Source organism: Echinops telfairi, unplaced genomic scaffold (genome assembly GCF_000313985.2).
Source record: "Echinops telfairi isolate 266 unplaced genomic scaffold, ASM31398v2 ScPeMD7_3533;HRSCAF=4204_0, whole genome shotgun sequence".
In the NCBI taxonomy this organism is placed as follows: domain Eukaryota; kingdom Metazoa; phylum Chordata; class Mammalia; order Afrosoricida; family Tenrecidae; genus Echinops; species Echinops telfairi.
The window spans coordinates 16,574,688-16,596,156 of record NW_022107431.1 but is presented as its reverse complement, the minus strand read 5'-3'; the positions used below and the strand labels follow the sequence as shown (position 1 = coordinate 16,596,156).

The window sequence follows — 21,469 nt, the reverse complement described above, 5'->3', positions numbered from 1 at the left end:
GAAGGGAAAACAAGTCAGTGTCAGAGAGAGGGTTGAGAGTCCGAGGGGAGCCACGGTTGAGCGGTCTGGAAAGCCTCTTTGAGAGGGGAGACAACCTACATGAAGTGAGCAGGGACCTCATGGACATGGAGAGGTTCTACCTGGGCATTTTGTGCAGCAGCAGGGATATCAGCGTGGGACACGTGGTGCACAAATGAAGAGATGGAGGAGACACAGCTGGGTCCCTAAGAGGGGACGGATCAGCGGAGGGCAAGGCCTTTGCATTTAGTTCTTGATGTGATGGGAGGCCTCCGAGGGTTTTGAGTTAGAGTGAAGGAATCTCTGCTATGACGAGGAAGCTCCAGGGTCCGTCTTGCCCAGAGGAGGTCAGCCAAGCTCTCAGAGGCAATTCAGCTTTAACTGCAGCCTGGAGTCACTCGGGGGAGAGGAAAGGGGCTCCAGACAAGGAGATGCCATGGTTGCTGCCTCCCGCTGGATCCTTGTGCCCAGGGGATGGTGCAAGGGGAGGCTCCAGCCTCAAGGGACAGATAGGGAGGCTAGTGTTGCATGCATCTGCTTGAGTTCCTTTGGGACACTGGAGAGGAGTTGTTGAGCGTGCAGTCCACGTACAGTTCTCAAGCCGGGCAAGGGGTGTGGGCTGTTAGCTGGGTATGGTTGTGTATGTGACTGAGAGCCCATACAGAGAAAATGTCAACTGAGGGTAGCAGGAGTTGAAAGTAGAATGCCGAGGAGCCCGGCATGTAGGGATCTGGGGGAGAAAGAGAATCCTGTGTGGGAAACAGAGGTGGAGCAATTGATAGCTTCATCTTCCTACCTTTGTTCCCCACCCCCCACTCGGTCCCATCATTCTTAAACGGTTTCTTTATGAAAACCCATGTCTTGTGTTTTCCCCTTTTAACAAAAGTCTCATGCAACATTTGTCCTTGTGTGATTGGTTAATTTTCACTCAGCATAATGTTGTCCAGGTCCATCAATGTCCTGAATTGCTCCACCGTTACATCATCTTTAGCAGCGATTGTGTGTATGCACCAAAGTTTCTTTATCCATTCTTTCTTTGATGGGGACTGAGTGAGTCATTTCTGTCTTCTTGCTATTATGAACAGGGCTGCAATGAACATGGGTGTGCATATATCTGCTTATGTTATGGCTCTTACTTCTCTAGGGTATAGACCCACCAAAGGGACTACAGGGTCATATGGGATTTCTATGTCTAGTTGTTTTGAGTGGAGAACTGGTGGTTACTTCTGGGGGTGGTGACCACAAGGTAAGCACTTTGAAACCACCAGCCGATTCTCTACTCCCATGAAGATCGACAGTTCAGCATAGACAAGGACCATGATATGCTCTATGTTATAAAATCAAATGGATCAGACACAATGGGGTGGCAGAGATTTTTTTTTTCTTGAATTGTGTGAGGTAGCACCATTCTGCTTTCCACTAGCAGTATATGAGAATACTAATCTCTCCGCATTCTCTCCAGCATTTGTTACTTTCCCTTTTTTAAAAAAAATGTTGCTGTCAATGCTGGCTTGGGGTGGAACTCGTTGTTGTTTCCATTTGCATCTCTAAGATGCCCATTTTAAAAAATTAGGTTGTTTGTGTTTTACTTATTGACCTCTATGGATTGTTTATGTATTTTGGATACTAAACCCTTTGTAGATAAATGATTTCCAAATATTTTCTCCCATTCTGCATCTTGTCTTTTTACCTGAATGGTAATGCTCCTTTATATTTATTTTTCTCTTTTGATATAGTACAGTTTCTTTCTTTTTTGTTGTTCATGCTTTTGGTATCATGCTTAAATCCATTGCTACATACGAGGTCATCAAGATTGACTCCTGTGTTTTCTTTTAAAAGTTTTATGGTCTTTAGTTTTATATTCAAGCCACGGATCTATTTTGTGTTGATTTTCATATGTAGTGTAGGGTCAGGGTCCAACTTCATTCGTGGCTACTCCATTGCCCCTGCCAATTTAAGAAGAGACCATTCTTTCTCCATTGACTCCATTAGACACGCTTGTTGAATACCAATTGGCCAACCCCTGGACTTTCAAGTCTACTCTATTCTTATGCCAGTATCATGCTGTTTTGATTACTGGAACTGTGAAGTAAGTTTTGAAATCAGAAATTCTGAGTACTTCACCAGTTTTTCAATTTTGAGATTGTTTTGCCCAAGGCCCCTTTTAGTTTTAGTGAGATTTCAAGACTCCCTCTTCCACTCCTGCAAGTGACTATTGGAATTTTTATAGGGATTGTGTTTATTGGCGGATCACTTTGGGGAGTGTTGACATCACAGTGATGTTAAGACTTTCAGTCCATGAACATGGCATATCTTTTTACTGACCGTATATACTTGAGGATAAGCCGAGGCACCTAATTGTACCACAAAAAACTGGGTGGCTTTTTCAGCATAAAAACATGTGCTGAATAGACTTGGCTTATTCTCGAGTATATACAGTAGGTCTTCTTTAAAATGTTCAGCACTGTTTTAATAGTTTTCCACTTCTCTGATTGAATTTCGCCTTAGGTGTTCTATCCTTTCAGATATTATTATAAGTGAGAGTGCTTTCTTAAATTCGCTTTCAGATTACTCATTGCTATTGCATGGAAATAAAACTAATTTTTAGTATTTTGTGCAAGGCACTCTTGCTGTATGTATATATTAGCTATATTTCTGTTGTTACAATTGGGAGCTTTTTTTTTGCTTACTGGTTAAGTCTTTTTGCTTGAAGATCTGTTGAGAATATATATAATCATTTGTGTGTTTCTGGGAATTTTTCTATCTCATCTAGATCAGTGTTTCCCAAAGTGGGCAATACCTCTTCCTGGGGGTTTCTGGAATGATCCAGGGAGGCTGCCAAAGCAGATACCTACACGTTATCCTGGATTATGGGCTGCAATAAATACACTTTTAATTGCCAGAGAGGGGATACTGAGTAATTTTTTTTTTTTTTACTGAAATGGGATGGGAAGCCAAATAATTGTGGGAACTTATCATCTAGATTATCTAATTTATTGTCATGTTTATAATGTTTTTCATATCGTCTTTTAAAATTTTCTGTTCGATTGGTAGTAAAGCCCCAAATTTCATTTCTGATTTTATTTATTTCCATCTTCTCTTTTTTTCACTTGTTTTTTTTTCCAAAAAATAACTTTTTATTTTGTTGATTTCCTTTGTTGTTTTTCTATTCCAGCCCTGGTGGTACAGTGGGTTAAATATTGAGCTCTTTAAAAAAATGAAAATACTGAGCTCTTAACCACAAGGTTGGTGGTTCAAAACCATCGGCTTCTCCTCAGGAGAAAGAAGATTGTATGCTCCTGCAAAGACTCAGTTTTCATTTTTGGAAGCAATTTGAAACAGTTCTACTCTCTTATTTCATTCACTGCCATCAAGTCCGTGCTGACTCATACTGACTCTCGGTTTCGGAGAATGTAACTGTTTACGGGAAGAGAAAGCCCTGCCTTTCTTCAGTGGAGCAACCGCTGGTTTAGCACTGCCCACTTTGTGGATTGCAGCCCAGCGCATAACCACCACAGCACCAGGATTCCTTTACTCTCTTACAGCGTCACCATAAGTCACAGTCATCTCAGCAACCTTGATTTGTCCTTAACCTTGAGCATTGTTCTCTTTCTGATAGCTTTGGACTCAGCTTGCTCTTCTTTTTCTAGTTTCTCTAGGTATAAAGACAGCTTATTGAATTGAAGTATTCCTTTTTACAAGAGACATGTAAAGCTATAAATTTCTATCTACACACTACCTTTGGTGGATCTGATAAATTTTTAATGTTTTGCTATGTTTTCATTGGTCTCTAAGTATTTTCTAATTTCTCTTGTGTTTTCCTTTAATTCTTTAATTGCTTATTAATGTGGTGTTTAATTTCTTATTTTTAAAAGGCATTTCCCATTTTTCTTCTCTTCTTGGTTTCTAGCTCCATTCCAATGTAGTTGCAGATGATACCTTGAATGATTCCATTATTTTTAAGTTTATTGAGATTTTTTTGTTGCCTGGCATATAAGCTATCCTGGAGAATGATACATGGGTACCACAGAAAGATTGTAGTGAATTATTTTTATATCTGCTTGATGTCGTTATTTAATGATGTTGTTCAAGTCCTCCATTTTCTTGTTTATCTTTTACCTAGATGCTCTATCTATTACCAAAATAGTAATAGATAGTGGTGCATTCATAGTAATACATAGTGGTGCACCAAAATAATGGTGCATTGAAGTCTCCCATGATTATTGTAGATTGATCCATTCTCCCTCCAATTCTGTCAATGCGGGCTTTCTATATATTTTATTTTATGCTTGCTTTTTATATTTGAGGCTCTGTAATTAGATGCATAGATGTGTCTTGCTGATGAATTGACTTTTATCAATATATATTTTCCATCTTTGCAATGAACAAGTCAGTTTTGTCTGACATTAACATAACACTACAACTCTCTTCAGGTATCATTCACTTGCAATATTATGTCCGTCCTTTCACAAATCAGCCGACTTGTGTATTTGTGTCTAGAGTGAGTCTCTCAGACTTGGTTACTGGCCGAGGAGAGGTGTTGCTATGGACTGCTGACTGTGACCTTTCTCTTAATTAATCCTGACTTGCGGTTACTTAATTTCCCTCCTAAACCTTTTAAACTGTGAATAAATAAGTAAATAAAGTGAGTCTCTTAATGGTAGTACATACTTGGATCATTTCATTTCTGTTCTGCTAATCTCTCTTTTTTGATAGGGGATTTAAATTGATCTACATTTAAAGTAATTACTGATGAAGAAAGATTAACCCTTCCATTTTGCTATTTGTTTTCTTGTGTTATAATTGCCCTTTGTTTTCTCCATCACTGCCTTCTTTTGTGTTAATTTTTTAATTAAAAATTGTGCTAATTTTTCTTGTAATGAATCCTTTTCATTTTTTTTCTTGAGTTTTTACATATCTTTTAAAGTTAATATCTTTGTGGTTACCATGGAGGTTAAATTTGAAATCCTAAATGATTAACAATCTCATTTGAATTGGTACCCTCCTGGCATCTGTAACAGGATAACTCTTCTTCCATATAGCTCTGCCAACACCCTGCCTCTTTATACAAGATGCCTCTTGTTACAAGAAGCATCTTTATACATTGTGTGCAGATTGACATATTTATAGTTATTTTTATATATCTAATCTTTCATATTATGTAGAATATAAAAATTGAGTCAATATGAAAATTACACTATTACTAGCTTAACATTTTTCCCATCTAATTCTCTATACTAGAGAGCCTAATATTTATTCAAATAATTATCTAGTGTGTTCTTGTATTTCAACTTGAAATTTTTGCATTCATAGTTCTTGTAAGGGAACTTGATTTTATGTGCAACAAATGAAACACTGCCAAGCATTGGGCCATCTACTCAATCATTGTGATGTTTGAGCCCATCGTTGCAGTTACAGTGTCAATCCATCTCTTTGAAGGTGTTCCTCTTTTTCCCTTACCCTCTTCACCAAACATGATGTCCTTCTCAGGACAGTATTGGAACTTGAGAATTGGCTTGCTTTTGTTGTTGTTCAGTTCTTTCAGCATGGGAATGCTGAACATGTTTTTCTACTTTGGTTTTTTAACTTCAGGTCTTTGCATATTTCATGATAATATTTGGCCTTCTCAATCTGCCCTTTGATATATTTTGTTCAATTGTTACTTCATCATTTCTTCTGTTGACTTTAGCCATTCTGTGCTTATGGGCAAGTTTCAGAGTGTGTTTGGATACTCATTTTGGGCTTTTCTTTATTTCTTGTCTTTTTAGTGAACTTTTACTTGATTTATGGATGATGTTCCAAATGCCATCTCCCAACTTGTCTAGTTCTTAGTCATTGGTGCTTAATGAGTCAAATCTATTCTTGGTATGGTCTCTAAATTCAATTCTATACTACAGTTTATAATTTGGCTCTTATGGTCTTGTTTCAATATTCTCCAGCTTCAGTTTAAACTTGCACATGAGCAATTGATGGCCTGTTCCACAGTCACTCCAGCCTTTGTTCTGACTGGTGATATTGAACTTCCGCATCGTCTCCTTCCACAGATTCAGTCCATTTGAGCCTTGTGTATTCCACCTGGCTAGGCTCGTGTCTATAGTGCCAATTAGGTTGTTGTAAAAGGCATTTCCATTGAATAAGTTGTGGGTCTTACATAATTCTATCATGCAATCCCAGGTATTGTTTCTATCACCAAGGCAATATGTTCCCATTACTGATCCTTCTTTATTTTCAGACTTCACATTTTAGTCACCAGTAATTATCTTTGAATTTTGATTGCATGCCTGACCAATACAAGACTGTAGAAGTTATTGAAAATCTTCAATGCCTTCATCTCTGGCATTAGTGGTTGGTGAGCAACTTTGAATTAGTGGTGTTATCTCATCTATCTTGTAGTCGTGTGGATATTGTTTTATCACAAACAGTATTGTACTTCAAGATATGTTTTAAACTATTCTTTATGAACATAAATGTGATTTGTCATTTCTGGCATAATAAACCATATGAGGGGGTACCCTGCCACGGTGGAAATAAGCTCCACCGGACAAAGCTCTCATAGTACGCACGTTTCCTGCTAGGATAGCATCAAGAAACTCTCTCTGAGTTAGCGCACCCAGTGGCGTCACCTGGGAAGGTTCTCTCTGGTTATAGTGAATTTTTTCATATAAGTAATTTTACTCGAACCTCCTTTTTTGTGATGGCTGATTAAAGAGAAAAGTGTGTGGCTGTGAAATTTTGTTTCCTGCTCGGGAAAAATGCCACAGAAACTATTGTGATGTTGAACACAGCTTACAAGGACAGTGCTAGGGAAAAACAAGTGTATGAGTGATTTTCTTGTTTCATAAAAGGTGAAATGTCCATTGATTGATGGCAAACCTAGTTCTTGACATCTGTCAACTTCCTGAACAGATGAAAATGTTGACTCATAGTGCATTTAGAGTTCGTTCCACCCGGTCAGACTGTTAATCAAGCTTTTTATTTAGAGATTCTGAAAAGATTGCATAATAGGGTGTGACAAAAAAAGGCCTGGTTCTGCTGAAGACAAATGGGTGCATAAGCAAATGTGGTGAAGAAAGCTGATGGTGCCCGGCTATTAAAGATATAGCATCTGGGGTCTTAAAGGCTTGCAGGTAAACAAGCAGCCATCTAACTCAGAAGCATCAAATCCCACATGGAAGAAGCACACCAGACTGTGTGACCATGAGGTGCCAAAGGGACCAGGTATCAGACATCAAAGAACAGAAAATCATATCATCGTAAATGAGGGTGAGTGCAGAGTGGAGACCCAAAGTCCATCTGTAGGCAACTGGACACCCTCTTAATGAAGGGTTACGGGGAGGATATGAGCCAGTCAGGGTGCAGGGTAGCAACGATGAAACATAAAACTTTCCTCTAGTTCTTAAATGCTTCCGTCCCCATGATACCAATTCTACCTTACAAATCTGGCTAGACCAGAGGACGTACATTGGTACAGATAGGAACTGGAAGCAAAGGGAATCCAGGACAGATGACTCCTTCAGGACCAGTGGTGAGAGTAGCAATGCCTGGAGGGTGGAGGGAATGTGGGGTGGAAAGGGGGAACCAATTACAAGACTCTACATATAGCCTCCTCCCTGGGGGATGGGCAGCAGAGAAGAGGGCAGGGGGAGACATCAGACAGTGTAAGATATAACAAAATAATAATAATTTATGAATTATGAAGGGTTCATGGGGGGGGTGGGAAGAGGAAGGGGGGAAAATGAGGAGCTGATATTAAGGGCTCAAGTAGAAAGCTAATGTTTTGAGAATGATGATGGGAACAAATGTATAAATGTGCTTGACACAATGGATATATGTATGGATTGTGATAAGAATTGTACGAGCCCCCAATAAAATGATTTTAAAAAAAGGCCTGATTCGTGGCAGACGGGGGATTGCTTTTGACACCATGACAATGCACCCGCTCACACAACCATCTCAGTGTGCCAGTTTTCAGGGGAGGAAAAACCAGCATGCCTCTCCTGCCCCACACACCGTACTCACCTGACCTTGCTCAGTGAGACTTCTTTTTGTTTCCTTGAATGAAGAGGGACATGAATAGAAAGCACTTTGAAGATGTAGAAAAGGTGACTAGAAAAAATGAGGGAGGTGCTGTCAGCCATCTAAACAGATACGTTTGAAAAATGTTTCCAAGAATAGAATAATGGCAGATTTAACAAATGTATTAAGTTTAATGGAGAGTACTTTGAAGGTGATAATGTTGTTTCGTAACAAATTTAAATACATATCTTTGAAAAAAAATCTGTTTTTTTAGTACTCAATTGTATGATTGTTTCATCCAAGGTGGGTGATGCTAGTCCATATGAGCTCACTAATACCTAGGGCATTGATCTTTACATTTAATTTAGTTTTTGACAACTTCCAATTTTCCTAGAAAAACACTTCTTACGTTTCATGTTTTGGTTATTAATAAATGTTTGTATTGATTTCTTCTCATTTTGAGTTGTGCCATATTAGCAACTGAAGATTTGAAAGCTTTACTCTAGCCAAGAGAGTAAGGTCAACTCTGGTTTGAGGCTACAGCTCTTTTTGAGTCATGTGAGCGCCTTCCATCCTGATGGTTTGTCTTCTAGTGCTACAGAAGACAACGATCCACCATCTTCATTCACCAACCCCCCACCCCAATACATTGCCATATTCTTCTCCTTCTTCTTCCTAGTCTGTCTTACTCTGGAAGCTCTGCTGACCTTGAATGATCCTGCCTCTGCTTGAAATAACATTAACATAGCTTATAGTGTTACAGCAATATAGAACTCACTCCATGATGATGCTTGGAAGGACAAGTGGTAGAAGACCAGGCAAGTCTAGTGACAATCACCTTTCAGCTTCTGTTGCTCTGGGAGTGTCCTAAGTTCACCTTGTTTTTGAAAAGACAGTTTTGCAAGATACAGGCTTCTTGGCTGATGCTTCCTCTTTTTAAAGAATTTTTGCCTTTCAGCATTTTAGATATGTCTTCACACTCCCTTATAACTCCTGTGGTTTATAATGGGAAGTCACTTGCTAATCTTACTGAGAATCACTTGTATGCTCCAAGCCATCTTTTTGTTGTTGCTCTCAAAATTCTCTCTTTTCTTCGGTGTTCAACAGTTTGATTGTAAAATGTGTTCACACGAATCTATTGGAATTTATTCTGGTTAGAGTTCTTTTAATTTCATGTCTTTTATCAACATTGGGAAGTTACAAGCATTTAAAAAATATGTTCTTTTTTCTCTTTTCACAATCTTTTATCTTTCTGGGACTCTCATAAGTGTGTTATTTCTCCTGATGGTGTGCTACAAATCTGTATTAGTCTAGGTACTTTGGAGAAACAAATCCACAGAGACTCATGTATAAGAGAGAGTTTTATGTAAAGAAAAGGTACATCATGAAAACATCCCAACCCAATGCTACCCAAGCCCACAGTCCAACATTAACCCATTAACCTCCACCTCACAAAACAGAGGCAATGACGCCGACTGCAGGAGGAAAGCTGAGTCAGTGAATGAACAAGCATCTCAGCACTAGCAGGGGTCTCCACACGGCTGCTCCAGCACCCAGGGCTGCATCGGGATAGGTCCATGTAGCTTCTCCTTGGGGATGTCTTGTAGGAAGTCAATCTTGCAAGCTGAAGCAGGGAACTGCTAAGGCAGCTGCACCCGGTGCAACCATCACAAAACAAGAGACCCGAGAACTCGAAAGGCGAGGCTCACCACCCATTTATCCCTCTGCCTTTCAATTAGCCCCACATGTGATTATCGGCCAGGCTGGCACAATTAACTAACTCAAAATCCTTTAGACTATGTTCACTTTTTTCCATTTTCCTCAGTTGCTTTCGTATTCATATTCCTTACTTCTATTTTCTTTCTGTTTACATCTGCTGTGGAGCCCTCCTATTGAAATTTTCATTTAAGCGATTGTGTTTTTACTGAGGCTACTGCTGCTTCATTTTTATTATTTTTGTTAACATTCTCATTTTGCTCAAGGTCATTTTGCTGGATTTCTCTTCATCTGTGTTTTATCTTAGCTTAATGAATATACTTGTATACTTAAGATCGTTGTTTTAAAGTCTTTGCTAATAAGTTCAGTGTGTGGGCTTCCTCAGGAACAGTTTTTCACACTTCATTTAGTTTTGAGTGGACCATCTTTCCCTGTTTCTCTGTAATTTTTCTGTTGAATATGGGATATATAAATAGTACAAGAATATTATAATATTACAATATGTCATCTTGGTAATGAGATCTTCCTTTTTCCTGAGTACTTCAAAGAAAACATGCTCAAAGCTGTATTATTGTGGATTCGTCTGAAAAGAAGTGTTCAGTGACATGCCCAAATTATTTCTGCAAAGCCTGTCTTCTTCAATATTTGGTTCCTTACGTTTCTCGTTTTAGCACAGGCTCAGCTAGTATTTTGACAGAGGTTTTCTTGAATGTTAAGAATTTAAAAGGAAATAAAAGCACACAAATAAGCAAAACAACCTCACACAAACAGAAAGAAAGAAAACCAAACAAATAAACAATGAAAAGAACAGAAAATACAACATCTTTCTCAAAATTTGCAGAATAGCTCTATGCTAGGCTTTTTCTCTCCATACCTGGCAGGCCTTACTGTGAACCTAGAGATCAGTCTGAATGAAAGGTGATGACTTTCTTAGGTCTTTCGAGAGCATACGTTTCTCTTTAGGCAATCGCCTAACGTTCTGCACTTTCCCATGGCGTCTTTTGAATGCTCCAGTTTCTCAAGGAAACTCTTTCCCCAACTTTGCTTCCTGGTCTAAAGGTCATTTATCGTGTCTTAATCAAACTCTTTTGTCCTAAGTGGCAATTGGTTGCTTGTTTGTCTTACAGTTTATAAAGCAATGCCTTTGACTTTTCTGCTCTGCTGGAGCATTGAGATGGGGACACAGAATTGAGCATCTTGCTCCAGTCCATGATGCACCTACCAGCATGTTAGAACTGAGAAATGAGATCTGATCTGCTTCTTCCAGAATAAGGGGCCACTGGCTCATGCTGGAGATAGGAGCTGGGGTTTTCAAGCCAACCACGAGCTGGAGACAGGTGGGGCATGGAACATGCCATAACCTGAATGCTTTCTAAACTTTTAAAAAATTCATTCTATATATACTTGGTTGCTGCAAACTTTTAACTGTTTTCTAGAAGTGGAACACAGTTTGTTCTGACAGCTTTGCAAATGCTATTTTTTTAAGCTTTTTGTGTTGAGAAGAAGCTTCAAGTAACAACCACAACAATAATGCCGCTTCAAAGCTTCTTGCGGTGATAGGCAGGGGCCCTGGCGGTGTCGCGGTGCTTAGGCTTTTGGCTGCCATCGGCAAGGCCAGCAGGTCTACTTCCCTAGCGGCTCCATGGGAGGAAGGGAAGACTTTCTGCTCCTAGAGAGAGTTACAGCCTTGGGAACTCATGGCGCAGCCTTATTGGGTCACCAGGAGCTGGGCTTGGCTCTCGAGCAGTGAATTTTATGGTGACAGGACCATGACACTGCTTAGTGTGCCATCTTGTTGACAACTGTGCATTAGTGCTTGGAAGAAATACTGGCCTAAACTTGGCCATGGCTTAGGTAGAGGAGGTGTATTGAATGTCATTTCAAATTGGGAGCAAAGGAGAGAAGATTCTTATGTTCCTGGAGCTATTGTTTACTCATGAAACACTAACCACTGCTATTGACTCAATTCTGACTCATCAAACAAAACCAAACTCCCTGCCGTCAAGCGGATTCCAACTCATCGTAAGCTTAGGTAGGGTTTCTGTGAGTGGAAATCTTCATGGGAATAAATAGCCGCATGTTTCTCCCACTACTGTTTACTAGGGAGATACAAGTAATCAACAATGGTCACTCCAATACAGGGCTGGAAATTTTGCTAAGTTCCAGGAAGAAAAAAAATGTAGGGCGCTGTAATGCATATAGCTTTGGGGATTTGGTTTCTGAAGGGGGCCCTTAGGATGTTACTAAGGGGCACTGAGTTATACCACATTTCTCAAGTGGACATCTGTTGGTTCCTTCTATGCAGTTTTGCAAAACATTTCCTCCAGAAACCAAGGCTTTCAAATGCTTTTCAATTGTTTGGCAAATCCAGGGAATCATGCGTTTGGCTGACTGGCGCATTATTTATGGCTGGAAAAACAACAGTATTTGATTATATTGAGTTCAAACTTTTGATTAATGACAATGTCCTTGGCAAGGATTTTTGTGAAGATTTGTTTTTACTCGGTCCAAGAGAATCCACTCCCTGGACCAAACATGAATGCTTTCAGACATCTCTCTTCATTTCATCGAATGTGTAGTGTCAGTGGTTTTGAGATGTTTAGTAGTGAATTGATAGAATAAAAATGGAACTAAAATCAAGTCACTTGGGTTGTTACCTTCCTTACGTGTCGTGGTGTTGCAATTTCTAAAAATTCTGATCCCTCGTGTCATGCTTTTCAAGCTATTACTCATTCATCTTCTTTGGCCACATGGGTGCCTTGTGGTTGCAAAACACCCCCTCATCCCTTGGTTAAGTGTCTTTTCTGCTTCTGTCCAGAAAATCTTTCACGGGATCTCTAGGCTAGAGAACATTAAAGCTCTTGCCATGGAGCTTGATAGAGTAGCCAGCTCCTAATCATAATCTTCTGAGGAAGATCCCACTTGAAAACTAGCATTTTAGTGACAGTTCAGTGAGACAGACTAGTTTTACGAGGAGACGGGCGTTTTAGCAAGTTGGCCGAAGAAGTAGTTAAGCTTTCACTTAGGGTAATAGGATGAGGACTCCGTTGGCCTCTCTGACGTGCCCTGTGAGGAGCCCTGGTGGTAGAGTGGTTGGTTATGCATTGGTTTGCTAATCACAAAGCCAGAAGTTTGAAACCACCCACCACTTCTCAACTCCCGTGAAGATTGATAGTCTCAGAAACCCAGAGGGGAGGGTCTATCCTGTCTTATAGGGTTGTTAGGAGTCGGAATCGACTTGATGGTTGGGAGTTTTGCTTATTTCGAGTGAAGTGTCCTATGTGATAAGTGGAACCGGAAGAATTTTTGGATTTGGAAAGAAGAGAAGGTCATTTTGAGGCTTTGAAGAAAAGGAGAAACCAAAGGAGCTCTGAGGCGGAGGAGGAGAAAACAAGATGAAAGTAAACGCAGTGTGAACATTTCCTACCAAAGAGGCATGAAACTCAAAGCGCCGTGTCTACGCCAGGGGCAGGTCAACAATGCTTGGAAAGCAGGCCCATCCCTGGGAAGGCTCTAATCACAGGTACCCAAATAAGACTAGTGTGGTGTCTGACCCACCTGGTCCGATGTTCTGAGCCCACGTCTGGATTCCCCCCACTGTGTTCTTTTTCACTGCACATAATTGGGCCAAATGAATCTGCCTCCTGAGGCCACAACTCTCAATTTAGAGGCATTTGTGCCAAATTCGCTTCGGATGCCCTACACAATGTGAGTACGTACCTTTGTCAAGGTGCCACGTGTTGTGGCTGTGCCTGGGAAGATCTCAGCTGTCCGTTGGCTTGGTGTTGATTATACTTTTCTCCACGACATCCCCGAAGCGGGTGGTGGTGCAACAGAGAGGGATCAACATGACCGTCAACAATGTTACCTGTATGGATTTCAATGATGATTTGGAAAGTGGCTTTTATGGTGGGCACACACACGGGGCCTTCAAAGAAGTTCATAGAAAAGTGGAATGAAAGGATAATGGAGTCTTTTCCATGACATTTTTGAAGCTGGCTTGTATAACGTCTGTGCAATTTCCCTGCTTATTTCTGGACACCTTCTGGCTTCTTGCCCCGCATCTGTAATGGGTTTCCAGTGTCCCAAGATCATCTCCAAAGTGAAGTGCAGGTGAAAGGCCTTATGGTGACAGTGCACATCTCTTTGAGATCTGGAGAAAATGGGCTTTTGCCATTCCCTCTCTTGCCATCACGTTTATGAGCTCCATTCACAGATTCCATTTACGTGGTTCACATGACCACTTTATTGGCTCAGCCATGATTAATTTAGTTGGGACCAATATTGAGTCCATGTTTCAGGTGAGGCGGGATGCTTTAAGCACTTGGGATTCCCAAGGTGAGTGAGAGACTCAAGACGTCACCAGGGAGATGAGAGTGTGCAACGGAAGGAACTGGAGAGCATGTCGGCGGGAGAGGTCCTTACAAAGCTGCCGTAGAATCCAGAGCAGGGACACGTGACTTCGTGTTTGGAAGGTTCGGAGTGACTGGTAAGAAGAATTCACAGGAAAGGAGACCTTCATGGGGCAACATTTTATGGTGGAAAAATGGGTGGTAGACTCTTGCACACCTTGACATTTTTGCCCATGCATGTCCTGTTATTCATGGAACAGGCATGCATTATATGCTGCAATAATTAATAAAGGTTATAAGACACTGGAGACCTAGTGGCCTATCGGCTGATGTGTTGGGCTGCTGGTCCCATGGTCAGTCATTTGAATCGCCCATCCACTGTCGAGGCAGGACAAAGAGGTGGCTTTCATCTTAAAGATGGAAAGCTTCAGAAACCAGCTCTGTGGGGTCGGTTCTACTCTGTTCTAGGAATGCGGTGAGTCAGAACCAAGTCCAGAACTGTGCGTTTGGGCTTTTGGTTTATAAGACACTGCTGGAGTCCTCGTCGTGCAGTGGGCAAACACTTTGCTGCTAACCGAGGCAGACAGAACCCAGCAGTGGTTCTGCAGGAGAAAGACGTGGCAGTCAGGCTCCACCCAGACCCCAGCCTTGGAAACCTGATGAGACCGTTGGACTCTGTCCTTAGTAGTTACCGTGAGTCAAAATGTACTCGATGGCAATGAGCTTGGTTGGGTTTGGTTATGAGACACAGAAGAGAACCTGGGGTGGTACAGAAGGGTAACATGCAAGGGCATCAAGTCAAAAGGTTGATGGTTTGAGTCCACTCAGAGGTACCTTTGAAGAAAGAGCAGGTGAGATCCTTACTTTTGAAAAAAAAAATCAGTCACTGAAAACGCTAGAACGCAATTCTTTTGTGGCACATGGTTTTGACAGGTTTTACAGGATACTGGGCCTACCAATTTCATGCTTGCAGAACACCAGCCGTCCCCAAGAGCACTAAGCGTCTATAGTTACATATTCACGGCTGCTTCTTGCTGCCTTCAAATCATGCATGAACCATGAATCAACAAACAGGAAAAAGATTTGAGGTTGATTGGGGTGAGTTCAACAGGACAGTGATGAAATGGAATGAGATAAGCAGAAGAACATGAAGTAGAATGGAGGACCGGGGACCAGTGCTGCCCAAAGGTCATTAAACAATATGCCCAAGGGATCCTAGTCCTACTGGAGGTTTCCAACCTAAGAGCTAAGTCATGGCAAATGGAAACATTTGTAAAGTTGGACCTACTCATCCCTGGCAGCTGATGCTCTGTGAATGTGATGGCAACTGTCCTTTGAAAACTACCCTGGAAAATACACGGTGGACGGCCTTTGGGAGTGAGCAAGGAAGTGCTGTACAAGAACAGGCAGTGCCAGTGCGCATCAGGGTGGGTGGCTTATGTTTAGTGGGAAATCGAAGGTAGCCGCACCAGCTTCCTTTTTGCCAAGAGACCCTGGGAGTTTTGTCTTCAAGTCTGTGTTTCCCGTCTTAAATAATTAACCCATTGCTGACTCAAAAGCCACTCTGTGGGAAAGAGTCAAACTGCTCCATGGGGTTCCCAAGGCTGAAATCTTTCTAGGAGGAGGCCCTGGAGGGCAATAGTTAATCTATTGGTTGCTCATTGAAAAGTCAGTGATTCAAACCCACCAGTCGGTCACTCGATGGGACAAAGATGTGGCAGCCTGCTTCCTGAAATATTGACAGCCTTGAGAACACTAAGGGGCAGTTCTAGTCTGTCTTAAAGGGCTGCTAGGAGTTATGCATTTGCACCACTGACCTTTCAGTCAGCGGCCAAGGACTTAATCATTCAACAGGCTTCTGCATCTCATCTTAGATTTCTTTACTTAAGTAAAATCTCATTGATTAAAAAAAAACAACTTCAGTTCATCTATACAACCAATATCTTTCTACCTCATTTCTACCCTGAAACACTCTCTCCATTCATTTAATAAGGATATTATTGAGTGCTAATTACACACAGACACTATGCCTGGCTCTGAGGAGGTTCTAAGTCTCTTACACCTTTTTTATTGGGCTGCACATGCCCAGCAAACCTGGATCTATTGATTCTCTGCTCAAGTGAGAGACGAACTTATCCTTAGCTACTTCTTTCCTTAGCTCCTTCCTTCCTGTTCTTCAAGGTCTCTTCTTCAGCACTCTTTCTTCTGTGTCTTTAATCCCAACTGATCTAGTGTTCTTGCTAACTGCTCTGATAGTTCTTGTCGTGTATCCTCTCTACCATCCACCATTCGCTCTCTCCCTCCACCCTCTCTCTAGGCATGTTTCCACCGCTCTGCCGGAGACCTCTGCAAGCTCGCTTCCATTCTAAAATAGCTCCCTTTGTCGTTGCAATATTCTCATCTTTCTGTTCCCATTACCCTCCAACTTCTCAAAGGGATGGCCTTCATTAATCTTCATTCCCATTCACACTTCTGAATTTTGGCTGTGCCCTAAGTAAGACCTATCTCCTGGGACTCCTTGCTCTGGGTGTCCTCTTTGCCAACTCCAACTTTACTTGCTCTGGCCCCCACCCCCACCCTTTTCTCCCCCAAACATTTTATTAGGACATCATTTGGACATCCCTCTTTGCCCGGCTTGACCCAACCAATCACTCTCCCCTTCTGAATCACTCTCCCCATTTCGAAGCTTTTAACTCCCCCATTCCCTTAGCTCTTCCACAGCCTTCTGACTGCTCATTTTCAGAGGCCCTGTTGGGGTTTGCTTCCCCTATGAATTCTTGGTATTGGGATGTGTGCCAATGATCCGTTCATGCATGATCGGCTCTTTCCACGTTTGCTTTCTCTGCGCCTATTTCAATATGAGTGTTGAAGAATTGTTTCCTCCGACTATCAAAGGATACAACAGATTCCTAGGCTTGTTGTTGTGAGGTGCTGTTGAATCTCTTCTGACTCATAGTTAGGGTGACCTGGTAGCAGTGGCATAAACATTTGAATTGTTATGTTTTCATACTTGTTCCATATTGTGTATGAGTTCATCTGAGTTTCCAGTGCTCTAGCTATTGTATGTTGTGTCTCTGCCCTCTGTACACCTGTAGGGTGGTCTAGAATTTGAATAAGCTTGAGTCCTTAATGGTTCTGAATTAATTTTGAATCCCTGAGGAAATTAATAAGTTGTTAGAGACCAGCTAATTTCATTTTTTGTTATTGAATAAAATCTGGCTAATATATTCTGGGGTAGGGAAGTCCATTTGTAAAGCAAGTTTGCAGGAAACAATTTCCCTCTCAAGGTTAATATAATAGGTAAACACCTTTTGCTGCAACAGACAGCAAGAGGTAATGAAAGATTAGCTTACATTATGATTCATCTTTCAAAATGTCAGAATAAAGTGGACCTGCCACATCTCCTAGGCCTCTTATTCTTTAGAAGAGGGTGCATGTTCTGCTTTTTGAATGTTAATGGATTCACTGGTTTTTGTTTTTTTTTTCTTTTCTGTTGTTGTTTTGTTTTTTTTCTTCCACTCTCTTCTTATTTTTTTTCCAGGCCAAATTCAGATAACCGGCGCCAGGGTGGCAGAGAGAGCTTGGCTAGTACTGGTGACAAGGGAAACATGGCCCTGGAAACTGCCAAGGAGACTCGCTACTGCGCTGTGTGCAATGACTATGCCTCAGGCTACCATTATGGAGTCTGGTCCTGCGAGGGCTGTAAGGCCTTCTTCAAGAGAAGTATTCAAGGTAATAGTGTGTTGAAAACCACTTCTTTCAATTTTGCTTCTAAGACCTGATGGAGCAAAGAAGGAAAACATTGAAGCAATGAGTTGTGTAAAACACCGATATTCAGTAGACCTCTGAATGCTTTTTTGGGGGGATTTTGGAAGAGAGATTGGATCGCAGGAGGCGTTGACAAAGGCCAGGGAATCAGAGGCTGAGCATTTTACCCTTCCTCTCTTTGAAAAGACTAAATAGCACCAACTATCTCTGCAAGAGGAGAATTTCAGTAGTTGGGCACATTGATTTCTTAACAGCCCGTGGACATGCATACTGGGGTAATTACTTTCTATATAGAATTGTCTCTCTACCTTGGCCTTGTCTAGGTAAATATTCTGTTTTGATTTCTCCTTCAGACCAATTCTAGTTGTACCAACCAGATATCCTTTTCCTCCTCTTCTTTCTCTTTGATTTCTCAACCAAGGACCTGCCCTTTGGATGTTGCTCTTGTTAGGTGACATCGAGGTGGCTCTGACCCAGAGTGACATTATGCATGGCAGAATGAAACACTGCCCGATCCTGTGCCCTCCTCACAATCGTTCCTGTGTGAGAGCCCATTGGTGCAGCCCCGGTGTCACTTTTTCTCCTTGAGGGTCTTCCTCTCCGTTGCTGCCCCTCTACTCAAGCAAAAATGGTGTCCTTCTTCAAGAACTGGTCTCTCCTGATAACATGTCCAAAGTATGTGAGACAAAGTCTTGTCATCCCTGCCTCTAAGGAGCACTCTGGGCTTCCTTCTTTCAAGACAGATCGACTTGTGCTTTTAGCAGGGTACTTGCAATAGTCTTCTCCAGGACCATCATTCAAATGCCTCTCTTCTTCTGTAGTCTTTCTGACTCAATGTCCAGCTTTCACATTGCATAGGAGGCCCTTGAAGACACCATGGTTTGGGTCAGGCACACCTTAGTCCTCAAAGTAACATCCTTGATCTTCGGTACTCTAAAGAGGTCTTGTGTAGCAGATTTAACTAATGCAATTCATCCTTTGATTTTTTGACTGCTGCTTCCATGAGCATTGATTGTGGATCCAAGAAAACCATGATCGTTGGCAAGTTCTCCATTTTCTCCATTTACCTATTGGTTCGGTTATGAGGATCTTGGTCTTCCTTACATTAAGTTGTAATCCATATTGAAGGCTACAATACTTGATCTTCCTCAGCAAGTGCTTCAAGTCCTCACAGCAAGGTTGTGTCATTTGCATATCGCAGATTGTTAATAAGCTTTCCTCCAATCCTGATGTTACACTCTTCTGTATATAATCCAGCTTCTCTGATAATTTATTCAGCAGACAGATTGAATAAGTATGATGAGAAGATACAACCGTGTCGCACACCTTTCCTGATTTGATACTCTACTGTATTTTTTTGTTCTGTTTGCATAACCACCTCTTCATCCATGTACAATTTCCTCATGAGCACAATGAAGTGGCCTGGAATTCCTATTTTTTTTCAAGGTTGTCCATAGTTTGTTATGATCTACACAGCTGAATGCCCTGGCATGGTGTAGAAAACACAAGTAAATATCTTTCTGATATTCTCTTCATTCAGCCAAGATCCATCTGACATCAGCAATAATATTCCTTATTTCAAGTCCTTTTCTGAATCTGGCAACCCCTGGGAGATCCCTGTAAATGCACTGCTGCTGGATCTTTAATATACTGTTGGATGATCTTCAGCAAAATTTTACTGGCATGTGAGATTAGTGACATGGTTCTAGAGTTTGAACTTTCTGTTGGGTCACTTTTCTTTAGAATAGGTAAAAATTTGCATTTCTTCTAGTCAATTGGCCAAGTGTCTCTCTTCCAAATTTCCTAGCATAGACAAGTGAGTGCTTCCAGTGCCTCTTCAGCTTGCTGAACGATTTCAACTGGTATTCCATCAATTCCTGGGGCCTGGATTTGGTGAATGCTTTCAGTGCTGCTTGAACTTCTTTCTTCAGCACCATTGTTTCTTATTCACCTGGTACCTCCTGAAATGGTGGAAGGTTAATAAGTTCTGTTTGGTATAGTGACTATGTATATTATTTCCATCTTCTTTTGACACTTCCTGTATCATTCAATATTTTGCCCCTGGAATCTTTCAAGAATGCAGCTCAAGTCTTGATTTTTTTCTTGAGTTCTTCCAGTTTCAGATATCCTGACATGTTCTTCCTGTTTGGTTTTCTAATTCTAGGTCTTTGCATATTTCATTATAATACTTGTCTTTGTCTTGTTGAGCTACCCTTATAAGTTTTCTATTAGGCTCTTTGATTTCATCATTTCTTCCATTTGCTTTTGCTACTCTACGATGAAGAGCAAGTTTGAGCGTGTCTTCTGACATCCACTTTGATTTTTTTCCTTCTTGTCTTTTTAATGACCGCTTGTTTTTTTCATATGTGATATTCTTGATGTCCTCCCAGAGCTCATCGGGTCTTCTGTCATAGTGTTCAATTGGTAAAATCTGTTCTTGAAATTCAGATAGGATAGACTCAAGGTCATGTTTTGGCTCTCATGGACTTGTTTTTAATTTTCTTTGGCTTTATCCTGAACTTACATAGGAGCAATTGATGGTCTGTTCCACAGTCAGCCCCTAATCTAGTTTTAGCTGCTGATATTGAGCTTCTCCATTGTGTCTCCCCACAGATATAGCCCATTTGATTTCTGCATATTCCATCTGGGGAAGTCTATGTGTATAGTCTCCTGTTGTGTTGTTGAAAAAGCATAGTTTCTATGAACAAGTTGTTGGTTTTTCAGAAGTCTTTGTTTCCATCACCAACCCCATATTTTCCAACCACTCTTTCCCCTTTGTTTCTAACTTTTGCATTCCAATTGCCAGTAATTATCAATGCATCATGAGATCAACTTCCAACTGAAGCAGTTGGTACAATTCTTCAATTTCTTCATCACTAGTTTTTTGGGCTGGTGTATAAAACAGAATAATATTTTTAGTGACTGAATTTTCTTGAAGGTGGATAGATATAATCCTATCACAGACAACATTATACTTCATGATTGATTTTGCAATGATCTGTTTGGCAATGAATTCCAAGTCATTTCTCTTGGTTGTGTTATTCCCAGCATAGTAAATCATATGATTTTGCATTCAAAATGGCAGTACCAATCCATTTCAGTTCATTGATGGCTAGGATCTTGATCTTTATGCATTCCATTTCACTTTTAATGACTTCCAATTTTCCTGGAGTCATACATTCCAAATTCTGATCATTAGCAGATTCTTGCAGCTGTTTTTCCTTACCTGTCAGCAAATGAAGATCCTGATGGCTCCATACCTGCTTCTCGTCACCAAGGTCACCTCCACTCCAAGAAAACAGCTCCTCCTCAGTCACATTTCAAATGTCCTTTGACCCAGGGCCCACCCTCCGGCACTATCTAGGACAAAGTGCTACTTCCATTCAATAGGCCTTCCGTATCTGACCGTGTTTCAAACCTATGCATAAGGTTTTCTGTGGCTCCTTCTTATGAAATGGGAACCAAGTCCTTTTTTATTGTCTGTCCTTAGTCTGGAAGCTCCACTAAAACCCGTTCATTTTGGGTAAGCCTGCTGCCATTTGACATACTAGTGACATAGCTTCCACCATCATAGCAACACACAAACCAACACAGTACAA

General features: G+C 41.1%; 1 protein-coding gene across 1 annotated transcript in view; it reads left to right on the top strand.

Moving 5' to 3' along the window:
• ESR1 (estrogen receptor 1) overlaps window positions 1-21,469 on the top strand; it is a 360,546-nt gene that overhangs the window by 30,249 nt on the left and 308,828 nt on the right. Inside the window, exon 2 of the mRNA XM_004702110.2 lies at window positions 17,644-17,842. Within this exon, the coding sequence (XP_004702167.2) occupies window positions 17,644-17,842 (199 nt within the window). The remainder of the gene's footprint in view (window positions 1-17,643; window positions 17,843-21,469) is intronic.